Genomic DNA, 13339 nt, shown 5'->3' on the forward strand with positions numbered 1-13339 from the left:
TGGAAACAACCTGGATGTCCCCCAACCAAAAAATGGATAAAGAAATTGTGATAAACGTATACACTGGAATGCTATTCAGCTATTAAACACAAGGAAATCTTGAAATTTGCAGGCAAGTGGATGGAACTAGAAATGATCATCCTAAGTGAGGTAACCCAGACCCAGAAAGACATGGATTGTATATACTCAACTTGTAAGTGGATATTAGTCCAACATAGATGTCCTTTGAGAGACTGCATCCAGCAGAGGATAGGGACAGATACTGGGACTCAAAGCTGGGCAGAGTGCTGAGAGTTGTAGGGAAGAGTGGTGGTGGACGATGGAAGATCCTGGAGGAAGCAGGAACTCCATAAGGAGACCATCAAGGCCTGCCAATCTGGCCACAGGGGGCCTATAAGAACTGATGCACCAGTCAAGGACAATGCATACAGAGAACCAAGGCCCCCTGGTCAGATGTAGCCAAGGACTGGCAATTCTCCACATGAGTGAGAAGGGGGTCCTTCTGCTGAACCTCCAAAATGCACTAGGGTGCCCACAATTTCATCATTGCCCCTTAGCAATATGGTCTAGTGGGCACAAAGAGGAATGGAATGCAGACTATCCTGATAAAACCTAGTAGGCTATTACCAGAGGCCTAGGGGAGGGGAATAGACAGAAGAAGGAGGGTAGAAGGGAATGGTTAGATAGGAGGGATGGAATAACAACCATAATGTAATGTGAATAAATTATATAAAATAAAATATATATTTAAAAATTCTGGGCAAAGGAGGGGGTTGCTGTGGAGAATGATGCACCAACCAAGGACCATGCACGATGAGGACCTAGACACTCTGCTCAATAGATAGTAAATAGGTAGTGTAGTCTCCATGAGGGTCCCACAATATGGAGTGCAGGGACTACTTCTGACATAGACTCTGCCCCCCCCCACATTAACCTTTCCCCCCTGGCAGGGCAGCATTGCCAGGCCACAGAGGAGAGGATTCAAGTTGGACAAATAAGACTTGGTAGGCTGAGGTCCAATATTAGAGAAGGAGGACTCCCTTTTCTGAGGACTAAGGGAAGGAGGAAGAGGGGATGAGGAAGAGACAGTGGGATCAGAGATCTAAAGGCTATGATGGAGGAGGCTACAATTGGGATGTAAAGAATTCAAACTGCGGAACAACCAGGTAACTTATATTGCTAATCTCATTTTCATGTATAGTTAAGCACATGGACTTTAGTTAACTTGGCGGAAGGGCAAATAATTATACTTTCAATCCTGGAATGATCCACACGTGTTTATGACACCACACCTGCTGCTCACAACTTGACATACTATCATGATTATACCAAGATCTATATCCAAAATACATATGCTAATATTTTGCACATGTGGATGTGTGAAGAAATTCTCCATCGATAGCAGTTCCGATTAAAAGTGTCATTCTTCAATTTCATTTGAATTCCAGAAATTTTTAAAACAACTAATATTTTGGCAGGCATGATGAGTCATTTGTTATCCTAGCTCTTAGGATGCTGAAACAGGAAGATCATAAGTGCAAGTTCAACATGGGCTATGTAGTAAATGCCAGTCTGTGTACTGGGTACAGTGTTCCTACACTGTAAGATTGGGAGAAAAGAGAAATAACATAATACAATGCCCTGTAATATAACAAAATGTGGCACAATGTAGCATTTTATAATAAAAAGCATGGCAATTTCTGGCTAATTATGCAAGTTACCTGCAGACAGACAAGTGTAGTATGCTAGCTGTTATTATCAGCTAGGAAGTTGTTATTCACTTCCTTTCCCTTTGTAGAATGTTATATAGGTTTTTCAAGAGTGTCTTAAGTTTCGTCATCTGTGGCTACTGCCTGATTGGATATATTAATTCCATGCCTACTTCAAAATAAGTTGAGATATGTCCTTGAATATAAGAGCTGTTGTTCAAAACTTCTGAAAGCTTCACTTTCTAAAGAACTCAGAATCTGAAAATAGCTGCCAGAGTTTTCAAATATAAATAGTATGATAATTTAGATGCCAGCTCTTATATTTAAACAGATATGAAAATGATCTGATTGAGAAGGGTGGTATTCAATTAAGCTTTCCTATCAACAAACAGACAGAAATTAAACTTCTAAAATTTGCTACAGTAGATCTTATAACTACTGCACTTAAAGTAATACAAGTTGCCTAATGTAATTATTGTAAATATCTAAAATGCTTGAGAATACTTGAAGTTTGATATGAACATATACACTAATCATTTAAGGAGAAAATTTGTTGCTGTGACATTTACTTCATAAACTGAAAACTCAGTCATAAATAGAGATTATTTCAGGACTGAATTAAATTTTCTTAGTCTATGCAGACTATTTAGAATTCATTTAAAATTTCACTTTATCCAAATTATTACCTTTCAAAACTCTCACTAACTATTTTCTTCTAGGCATAGTCCCTAATGCATGTGTATCCAAAGTAGTACTGCAAAAAGCCAGTAAACTTCTGGGGAAAAATCCACCATAATAAAGTTATTAGAATTTATGGGTAACTCTTCATCTTCACTGTGACTTATAAATGTTAATTATCACTGACCAAGAACAGGACCTGAACTCAACACAGTATTTAGTTCCAGGAATAACATGTCAAACTGAAAATATTTCAGACCAATACAATGTATATATATATACATTCAAATATTTTAATGCAAGCTATGAAACCTTAGTGCAATCATTACAGATACAGGAAAACATGTGAGAACACATCATGAAATCCCAGGTTGTGTAGGACTAGGAAACAGTACTTTGTGACAGAAATGGTAACACTGTGTGCCTTAAAATGCCCGGCTTGTTAGTTTTCTGAAGTCTTGTAATGCAACATTTCACTTTATACTAAAGGGAGTTAAACATTTATCCATTTCATGGGCAGAAGTAGATAGGATTATAACAAAATTAATCGATGTCAGCAAAAGGATAACTTTTTAACTCAATTGTATAAGTCAACTCAATTGGGTCCTTTGAGTCCTGAGTATTCAGTTTGGCTAAAAAGTAATTGTAGCATGTCTGTGTGGTTACTATTTAGACTAGTAGAACTAGTAGAGTTATGGGTGTATGTCACTCTACCCTTTAAAGACCTGAGTATGTGCCAAACTGAGTGCTAGCAATTTTTTTCTTTTGATTTTAATGTATTATAATTCATTCAGATTACATCCAATTGTTATCCGCTCCCTTGTATCTTCCCTTTCCCACCCTCCCTCTGGCTTCCCAAATGATCATCACTGTTCTGGGGAGTCATTTTAACTGCCTTTAAACTAGGAATCAGACTGGAATTCATACCATGGGTTAAGCTGATTCTCAGTCTTTGACTTGTTTGGGCATTTCATCATATACAGACATGTTCACTGCATTCCTCTAAAGATTCTTACTGAGTTCGACATAAAGATAGTTACTAAACCCCAGAATTCTAAGACAAACAAACAAACAAACAAACAAACAAAAAACACTGTTAAGATTCTGCTTCAGTCTGCTTCCCTGTGATGTCATTGCTTACCTGCCATGGGGGTGTGGCCCTGCCCAGGGCCATATAAAAGAACAGACCCTCCATGAGGGTCTCTCTCTTCTTCTTATTCTTCCTGTCTCTGTCTCTCTCTCTGTCTCTCTCTCTCTCTGTCTCTCTGTTTCTTTCTTGTTGTTCTTCTTGTTGTTGTTGTTGTTGTTCTTCTTCTTCTTCTTCTTCTTCTTGTTCTTCTTGTTCTTGTTCTTCTTGTTCTTCTTGTTCTTCTTGTTCTTGTTCTTGTTGTTGTTGTTGTTGTTGTTGTTGTTGTTGTTCTTCTTCTTCTTCTTCTTCTTCTTCCTCTTCTTCTTCTTACTCTTCCATGTCTCTCTCTCTGGGGTATCCCTTCCCCTTTTCCTTCTCTCCCCAAGCTCCATGCTCATTTAATGAACTCCTCTAAAACATAATATCTTGGATCTGGTACCTTATTACCTTTTTGTCATTTTACCTTATCTTACTGCCCTAATTATTAATTATAAAACTCACTATGATTACAATGTAGAAAATCTGCTCAAACAAATATTTTTCCAGATTTTTTTTTATTGTGTAAAAGTAAAGCCATATGGGAAACTATCAGTTTATAAGAAGTAGCTGGAATTTATTCACAAAAGTTTCATTTAGAGGAATATGTGTTAGTTTCAAACAGTGCTCATTTATCTTCATTTCTGTTTTCTTATCTAAAACTCCTCCCTCTTTGCTCTTTACTTATCAGGCCTTCTAAAACTGGAGAAGAGAAGATCACCATACATACCTATATATTTTCAGGTAAAAATATTTCTTCCAACTTGATTCAGAAATTGCAGTGGCAGGATTTTAAGAATCTGATATCTGGGAGACTCCCAACTACAAACAAATGGTTGTATTTTGCTTCAAATGGGGCTAAGGACTGTAAATATACAGTGAAGTATATTGCCAGGAGCACATAAAATGGACATGGATTTACACCTGTCTCATATCTATAATCGTTATAGGTGGCTATTTATATTCTTCATATAAGTTACCTGAAAGACACAGCAGTTTTATATCCTCAGATTAATTTGGTACCCTCAAATGTGTAATGATGTGTGAACATTAAAATTCAAAGTGTTTCAAAGTGTTTAAAACTGTTTTATTAATGTACCACAGATATTTACAAGATCTTAGTAATATACATATTTTTTCTTTCCAAACAAGTCTGTATTAAGAATATGTCTTGTGATGAAGGCTTGGGGATGTATTTACAGAATGATTTGCTTTCAGAAAATTCCCAAAGATCCATGGACTGATTCATCGTGAAAGTGGTTGAATAGCAAAACAGTAAAAAATCCCAACCATTGACAGGAACTGGGGCCTGGGCTTTAAGATCTGAACTCCTGTGGAACTCAAACCTGGAAAATACAAACACCAAATAACAATCAACATGAAGTGAAACTGCTAAATGGATTAACTCCACAAGGCAGAAACTACACAGTCATGTTTGTCTTCTAGTAATATTGTATTGCATTAAATTTTAGTTTAAAAAACAACTCCTTCCACCTTAGGATGCCATCTCATATGTAAAAGTAAAAAAGAAAACTATCCAAATGGGTGAAGACTGATTGAACATACTAGAACTGACCAACATTTAGCAGGTGAGAGCATGGTGCTTCTAAAGCAAAGCCAGCTAGTAGTGTGTGCTTACTCTGGGATTGGCCTGATTGGAAAATGACTGAGAAGGCTCCAGTATAAATGCCATGACTGATTAGTGGTGTATGCCACAAACACTAAAAAAACAGCATAGCTCTGCATGCTTCACTTTCATTATTTCTGCTTTGAAACCTTTGTCCAGTTTTGAAAACAAACAAACCCAAAAAACAAAAGTTCTAAATTTTATGCCAGTATAATAAATCAGGAAATTATACCTTTTTTCTTTTATTCTACCTTTTCTCCCCCTTCCTCCCTATATTTCTTTCTTTCCTCCTTGTTTTTATTTATTTCACTATTTTATTGTTTAATTTTAAATTTTAAAATGAGGAAATAAAGGAATTGTAAAAATGCATGCCTATTGTTAAGATTTAAGGAGAACTGGCTTGTCACCTCTGGCTCACAATTGAAAATGGAAACAAGGTGCTTTTAGTTTGTCACTCAACATTTACATAACAATTAGAAACCCCCTTGGAACTGTGGTGTTCAGCTGCCTAGATTATAAATCTATGCCAGAAAACGTCAGCTCAACTCACTGGAGATTTTTGGAATTCTTATTTCCTCACTGCTGCTTCCGTCTCCGCCATCACTGACTGTTCTTATTTCGATCAGATAGTCTTCTTCAAATGGAACCAGAAGCTCAGCTGATGTGTTGTTTGTTTCCAAAACATGCGTTTTACTCTGTCGGTTTTGCCGATAGAGGATCTGCATGAAAGAAAGACTCAAATTAAGACATAGAAGTCAAGTCTCTTCTTGATAGCCTGTTATCAGTTATCCGTCCTCACAGTGATACCCTATCACCATATAGAGGGGGGCAGGAGGTCCCGCTCAGTCACAGACATAGGGGAGAAGAAAAGGGTGAAAGCGGGAGGGAGGGAGGAACGGGAGGCTACAAGGGATGGGATAACAATTGAGATGTAATATGAGTAAATTAATAAAAAATAAAATAAAATAACAACAACAAATAGACATAGAAGTCATCTGAGAGACTCCACCCAGTGGGGGATCAGGAGAGATGAGAAGGGGATAGGAGAATGGGAGGGGATGGAAGGACGCAGAGGGTTCAGGAGCCCCACAAGACCATCAAGGCTGGTAGATCTGGACCCAGGGGAGCCTGAACAAATCGTTGCACCAACCAAGGACAATGCATGCGGTAAACCTGGACCCTCTATTCAGATCTAGCCAATGCACCTCTCACTCTCTGTGGTTATGGGGAGAGTGAGGACTTCCTCTGACATGAACTCTGGTTGCCCCAATTTGATCATTTCCCCTTGGTGGGGAGGCCCAGAGGCATCAGTGGATGCAGTCTATCCAGATGAGACCTGAATTGTGGCAGCCATATGGGGGGAAGGTCCCCTTCTGTCAGAGGTCTAGGGGACATGAAGAGGGAGGGAGAGCGGAAACAGAAAGATACAGGTGAGGGAATAACATTCAGGTTGTAATCTGAATAAATTATAATAAATTAAAAATAAAGATGGGGTTGGGGTTTGTTGAAGGTTCAGGTGCTGTTATGACGAGGGATAACGGACATGTTTATAACAATGCTTTCACTTATAATGAGAGAACCATTACTGACATCCTGTTCCTCACAGGCAAATATGCGGAGGTGATTCATCATTATATTTTTAAATTTATTTTTTATTTTACATATTCACTTTACATCCAGATTGTAGCCTCCTTCCTCCTCTCCTGGTCACACCCTCCCTACATTTCCCCCATTCCCCCTTTCCTTCTTCTCAGAAAATGAAAGGATTCATATTGCTGGATTTGGAGTAAATTTATCTCAAGTATGAAGTTTGTGTATATTAGCTTTAGGGTTTACTATGAAAAGCCATTGTTCAGTTTAGAACCATTACAAATGTCTAAATATATATGTCTGCCCTGAGTTAATTTATATTATCACTAATGGAGATTACTTATTCTGTGCACTTAGAGATGTTCTTGGTAGTCAGTGCTGTTCCTGTGAGAATCATTTTGTGCTCTTAAGAGCCCATCTCTTCTGTATCCTAATTTCTAATAGTCCATTTAAACTAATCCTTTGACATCAGTCATGTATCCTATCTACAAATCCAAAGAACTTCTATTTCTAAATAGCAAGGGCAATCACATGGAGAAAAAGATTTCATGCAGCAGGATTTGAATTTCTCATTCTCCATATCACATTACTCCATATCCATTACTGGGCCTAGAACACAGAACTTTTATGATGAAGAATTGAAAGTAGCAAAGGTTTTTTTGCAAACAATGTTTTTTAAAACCCTCAAGTATTCACATGCGTAAAATTTTTCTATTTGATTGAAACACTGAGGACTCTTTAATAACATAGTTAAAATGATTAAGTAGAAATCTAAATACTTACCTTGTAGCCCAGCACTTCAGACTCATTTTCCATGGTTTTTACATGCTCCCAGTTCAAGCATAATTTAGAATTTGACAGCTTCCAGGCAATGTTTGCTGGTGGCTGACTTGGAGCTTTAAAATACAATAAAGATCCAAATGAATATTAATTACCTAATAGTATAATGCAGCAACATGAAAAGAAAAAATAAGTCCCCATCATTAGCATAAAAGGAGCAAACATGGTTTATTGTTTTTTGAAATATCATAGTGATCTAATCTTAGTGAACAAATTTACTCAAATTCTAGGTCATTTGAGAATCTCTTTTTGACAGACTTGTGAATCAATAATGATTTTCTGGATGTCCAGTATCATTGAGGTTCCATTTGCTTACTTTATAATATAGAAAAAGATGAAGGGTTCTGTTATATACTTTTGGAATTGGCTATTTTATCAATGAATGTGTTAACTAAATTTAAGTTGGAAGCATTCTACATATATGCACAGACACATACACACTGTATTCAAGTGTTCACATATATTTCATTCCTAATACTTATCTACTATTGCATGCTATATTACTATTTTTAACTGTAATTAACAAAACCAATTTAGAATATTTTAAGCAAAATAGTATTAGTATGAAATATATAGGATAATTTCTTAGAACTCTGTCAAAATATGGCAGAGTCTAAAGGGAAACAGAGTCACCAAGTGAGAACATCCCCTTTGCATCTCTTATTGCACAGTTATAGTGCCTGGCCAGCTTTCCATAGGCCACTTCTTTGTCACTCAGTGTATGTGGCAGAAATCACAACTGTGCACACTACCTAAAGTTTGAAACTTCCTTTAAATGGGAATAACCCAGTCTAAAATTCTAAAGGAAATTAGGTGTTTTGTCAAGCATATGATTAGGGAACCTTCATTTGGGCACATGTTTATGTTAGTTCAACAAAGGGTGGCTATGTACTTTAAAAAAAAACACACTTCATATTATTAATAATGTTCTGTGAACCCAGAAATAGAGACAATCTACACTAGTATGTTGATCACTCCAAAAAACATCTACTATGAAGCGAAATTGGGGTTCTCAGTCCTCTAAAACTAATGCTGTGTGGGAGTGAAGGAGTAGCACATATGGAAGGGAAGGTGTAGCATCACCCTCCTAAAATAATAGAGTTCAACTTTAATGATATACATATGATAACTATAATGTCACTTGTAGAGTAAGAAGTCACTTGTCTCAAAATATGCAGCTAGCAAGTAGCTGAGTCAAAACAGAATCCTGTGCTATTGGCTCCAGTCCACTGCTTTTGCCATGACAACACATTGCTTCTCAAAGAATCCACATGATTATTATTTTTTTGAGATTGAAAAAAAAATGAGAGATTTAAAAATAGTTCATCTGGAAAGCCAAGGCAGAGATAAAACTGCCCAGCAAGATGTTTCGTTTCTGAAAGTGTGATGCTAAGTGAGCCTAGTATTTAACTCATTAGAGCAATGATGGAAACTTATGTTACTTCTTTGAGCATTTTGAATCAGCTGCTGGTGTCAATGGCATATGCTCAGCATGCTGAATGAGGGCTGTTGCTAATGCCACCCGCCCCAAGCCCACCTCTGATCATTTAGCCTTGTTGCCAGATTTCTCATGTGATAGCTGGAGAAGTGTTTACCGAGTAGTTTCATGAGGTCCAATTATTATTTACTACAGTTTCATTTCATTGAAAGACAGCTGGCCCTTTTCATATATTTGTAAGATTATGAAGACATGTGTCCTTTTTCTACTCTGTATCTTCAACACCTGGCAGAGTGTATGGCTCAAACACTAATAACCTGATGGTTCAGATGTACTTAAGAAATGCACCAGCCAGTCTAAACCTTAAACTACTCAATGTCTTACTTTGTTTGTCACATTGAAAATGCAGCGGGTATTGGCATGATTCACAGGTGACAAAATGGGTGTAGTGCATTTATTGTGCCTCCCTATAATCAAGCTCAAATTACTATTGTCAGACCTATAGCCATTCATACATATTTATATGGGTCAATATGACTGGTCATATGCTAGATCATTTCTTTACAAACCAAATTACAATTAAAAGCATGAAATATCTGTGTTTAGTACACATTTAACAATAGTCAAATGATGTTTTTATTTATGTGGGCTCTGTGGTAGCATACTTATTATAGTTATCTTCCTTTAGTTTATTCCAAAATTAATTCTATAATATCTTTCTAAGCTATAAAAGGCTAATATAAAAATTCTCACAAGATATCAGAGACTTGGTAACTTCTAAAATACTCTTTGCATGCATTTCTTCACAACAATGCATCAAAACTAACAACATCATGCAATCAACACAGTGCGCATGTAAATTCAGCCCTTCGATATCACTGGTAGGGTGTTGTTGTTTTTGTTTTTGTTTTTGTTTTGTTCTCTGAAATTTTCATTCATTTATTGCTGCAGCTTTTGTTTGTTCAACTGTTTTAGTATAAAAAGGATCCCTTACAATACTTAGTCCACTGTTGAAGCAACAGGCAAAGAGTTGGGAGCCGACTTTGTCTCCCTTGAAAGACATACAGCTGTGACTTTGGCAATAACCTTGTCATTGATATGTATGTATTTGTTTCTTCAAAGCAGATTGCAAAGCATCCCATGGGCATACCATGAGAAGAGCTCCTGGGTATGTATGACCAATTACACGGATTACTTCGAATGTTTGGTTTCTCTTGCTGTCTGGAGGGTAGAAAGACTCTGATTTCGAGGTCAAAGAGCCAAACTTGTACCCAAGGGCCCTAGCTTTATTATCTCTGAAATGAGAGTCATAATTCCTAGTTTATAAAATTCTTGGTTCATATGAAATACAATAGGAAGCTTTCACTTTGCCAGAGGTTTGCATTAAAGTCTCAGTGACCATCACTAGCCTCTCCTAGATAGAGCATCTCTCCATTGGCCTGTTATAGCATAACTGGTTGAGTTCGGAGTGGTTTGCCACTGATAATATAATTCTGAATGTTTGCAAATGATTCATTTATTAAATATCATTAGCATAATTTGAACATTATTCCTTTGTGATGCTGCTCTTTAGTTCACTACATATTCTTAATAGGAAGATGCAGTGAAAGGGCCTCATTTAATTGTCTAGGAAGTTATGTCCTATGGTCATTTTGTCCTTATTTTATACTGACTTAAAAACATGGGCATCATTGTCATCTATCTTCCATTAGAATAAACAAAAACAAAAACAAATAAGCAAAAAGAACCCCTGAAAGCTGTTTCGGAAGCTATCACTTTAGTATTTCCACTGTGAACAATCTAGGTTTGATATACAGGATTAAAGCATACAGCAAATTTCTTTAATGAAATTAACATTTCTGGTACTGTAAGAAAGCCAAAGCACTTGTCACATGGAGCTTTTGAAACATATTGTGTTGTTTGCATCCCATGCATGAATGGTAAACTCAACAGACACTTTTTCTCCTTTGTTTTAAATTTTGCAGGCAATTTCCAAAGACTAAAATCATGTTCTATTAATCAAGTGACAGAACGGCATTAAACTAGCCCTTCTCAGCTCTAATGGTTTCCCTGTAATCAATTTTTCTGTAGATGGCATTTATATTCAGCTGTAGTTCACACTGTGAACCCAATTCAAAAACAACTTCTTATGTTACACTTCTAAGTAACAGCATGGGGTTGACATTTGGGCAAGAGAGAAAGAACATAAGTGCAAGATGAAATAAAAGCTTAATGCTTCCTTTATGTCTAAATATGGATTGATTGCATATTTACAGCAAGAAAGAATCCAGTACAGAGTGCTATTCAGCCAACATCCATGTCCAAATTGAGCCAAAATTTGCAAACACTTTTTGTTACAGTGTCTAAATGTGACTTTCTACAACAGATGCAATGTTTTGTTTACATTTTTTGTTCCTCCTAGAATTGACGTAAATATTGTTTCCTTTTATTTGTAAATCTAAGCACCATCTACGAGATGTCTGTACGGGTCTCATGCATTTGCCATACCATTTGGCTCTCTTGAATGTGCATTATTTTTACTAAGATGTGTTACTTCCAAGCACATCAGATGCATTATTTTAAAATAGTCACTGCCCTATCATCACCACCATTATCACCTTAAATGTGAACAATAATACACTCATGAAGCTTTATATATGTCTAAATATGTGCAGACACATACATACATACATAGAGATCTTTTGACCTCTAACTCTCCAAATTGTGCATGTTTATCCAAACATGCATCCCTCACCATATACTCTTTCTTGTGTGTTTCTTGGCTTCTTGTTTTCTTCATGGTATTTCCTACAACTTGTATTAATTTCATTTGTCCTTCTTTTGTTCTGGGATGTTTACACAGTAAGAGAGAAATTATTAGCAAGCAAGCATACCTCAGAACTTAAGCCTCTGTGGCTCATGGCAGCACTACTCATTGTGTCGAACACAGAATCTCTATATTTAAAAAAAAAGTAATAAAATTCTGTCTTTGCAGCTTTGCCTGCTGTGATAGCCAATCACATGAGGCAGAGATTTTGGTAAATGTGAGTTCTCGTTTTTCTGACTTTACAATGAAAAAGCAAGTACCAAATTGAAAATTTAGATGGTGACAGTTTCAGTGTATGATGGATGAAGATTTTTTTTCTACCAGTATTCAGAGGGAATCTTCATGTCATCTCAAGGACAGGGAAAATCAAAGTTAAATCCAAGGATACCACTTAGAATCAGGGCTGCCTTCAATGTTTCATTAAAGCCATTTCACCTCTAACTCTTTGGGTGTCCTTCTGTGGCCTCTGATGAAAATTTCTCTAAAAAATTCATACAATGAAAGAAAGTGAAAGTAGCAGTACTTTTATTGCTTTTAAAATGGCGGGGTGGGGGAGCATCACACACACACACACACACACACACACACAAATCAAAGTGAAATTAGGGGAAAATGGGAGGGAGGGAAGAATGGGAGGATACAAGGGATGGGATAATCATTGAGATGTAACAAGAATAAATTAATAAAAAAAGGAAAAAAAAAAGAAATTATGGACCAAGTAGTGTAGTACATGTTGCTATCCAGTGAGCTCTCACAGCATTTTCGCCATTGGGTCTCCTTTAGATATGTTATATCCTTAAGTTCTTTAGCAAATTTCAGAAGTAAGCATTATCCTCAGATCTGTTTTTTGGATATATATATATATATATATATATATATATATATATATATATATATTCATAATTATTAAATATTAAGACCTGGGCTTGTAAAATAGCTCCATTGATAAAATGGTTCCTCACAAACATGACTTCAATTCTCAGGTTTAAAAATGCCTGGTGTGGTGCTGCATCCTTGACATCTCTACCCAGGAAGATGGAGACAGAAGAATCCATAAGACTTGCGAGTGAGCTATTCTAGTCTAATAGATAAGTCATAAACCAATAGGATGCCCTTTCTCAGAGTAGTTGGATATACTCTCACGTTTGTCCTCTGACTACCACAGAAGCACACAGAGATGCATCCCCTCTGGAACATATACACAATAGACATATTTATAGAAGTCAAAATGATAGTATATGCATGAGTTATTATTCATGTCCCCATTTATCTCACTCTGGAGTCCCACTCTTATGCTATGCTACACTGTTTCACAATAGCCCAAAGTTACAGGATCTCTTCTCAGATACAAATATTCTGAAGAACAAAATTGGTAGCATTGTAAACAGGACATTTTTCTGTTATTAGAAATGACAGGGACCCTATAAACTGAGGGTCTACTTAAAGACAGAACAAAAATGCTAGT

The 13339-nt window shown here is 36.6% G+C and overlaps 1 protein-coding gene across 2 annotated transcripts in view; it reads right to left on the minus strand.

The window, feature by feature from the left end:
- Positions 1-3919: 3919 nt before the first annotated feature.
- Positions 3920-13339, minus strand: part of LOC311588829 (contactin-6) — a 324841-nt gene continuing 315421 nt past the window's right edge. The window contains exons 21-23 of one of the 2 annotated variants that reach the window (XM_084766812.1): positions 7553-7665; positions 5730-5898; positions 3920-4898 (exon numbers count right to left, since the gene is read on the minus strand). In XM_084766812.1, coding sequence (XP_084622938.1) covers positions 4798-4898; positions 5730-5898; positions 7553-7665 — 383 coding nt within the window. In that variant the 3' untranslated portion in view covers positions 3920-4797. The remainder of the gene's footprint in view (positions 4899-5729; positions 5899-7552; positions 7666-13339) is intronic. The other variant, XM_084766813.1, reaches the window with a different exon arrangement.

The sequence above is a fragment of the Acomys minous genome (assembly GCF_964271855.1).
Source record: "Acomys minous genome assembly, chromosome: 17".
In the NCBI taxonomy this organism is placed as follows: Eukaryota; Metazoa; Chordata; class Mammalia; order Rodentia; family Muridae; genus Acomys; species Acomys minous.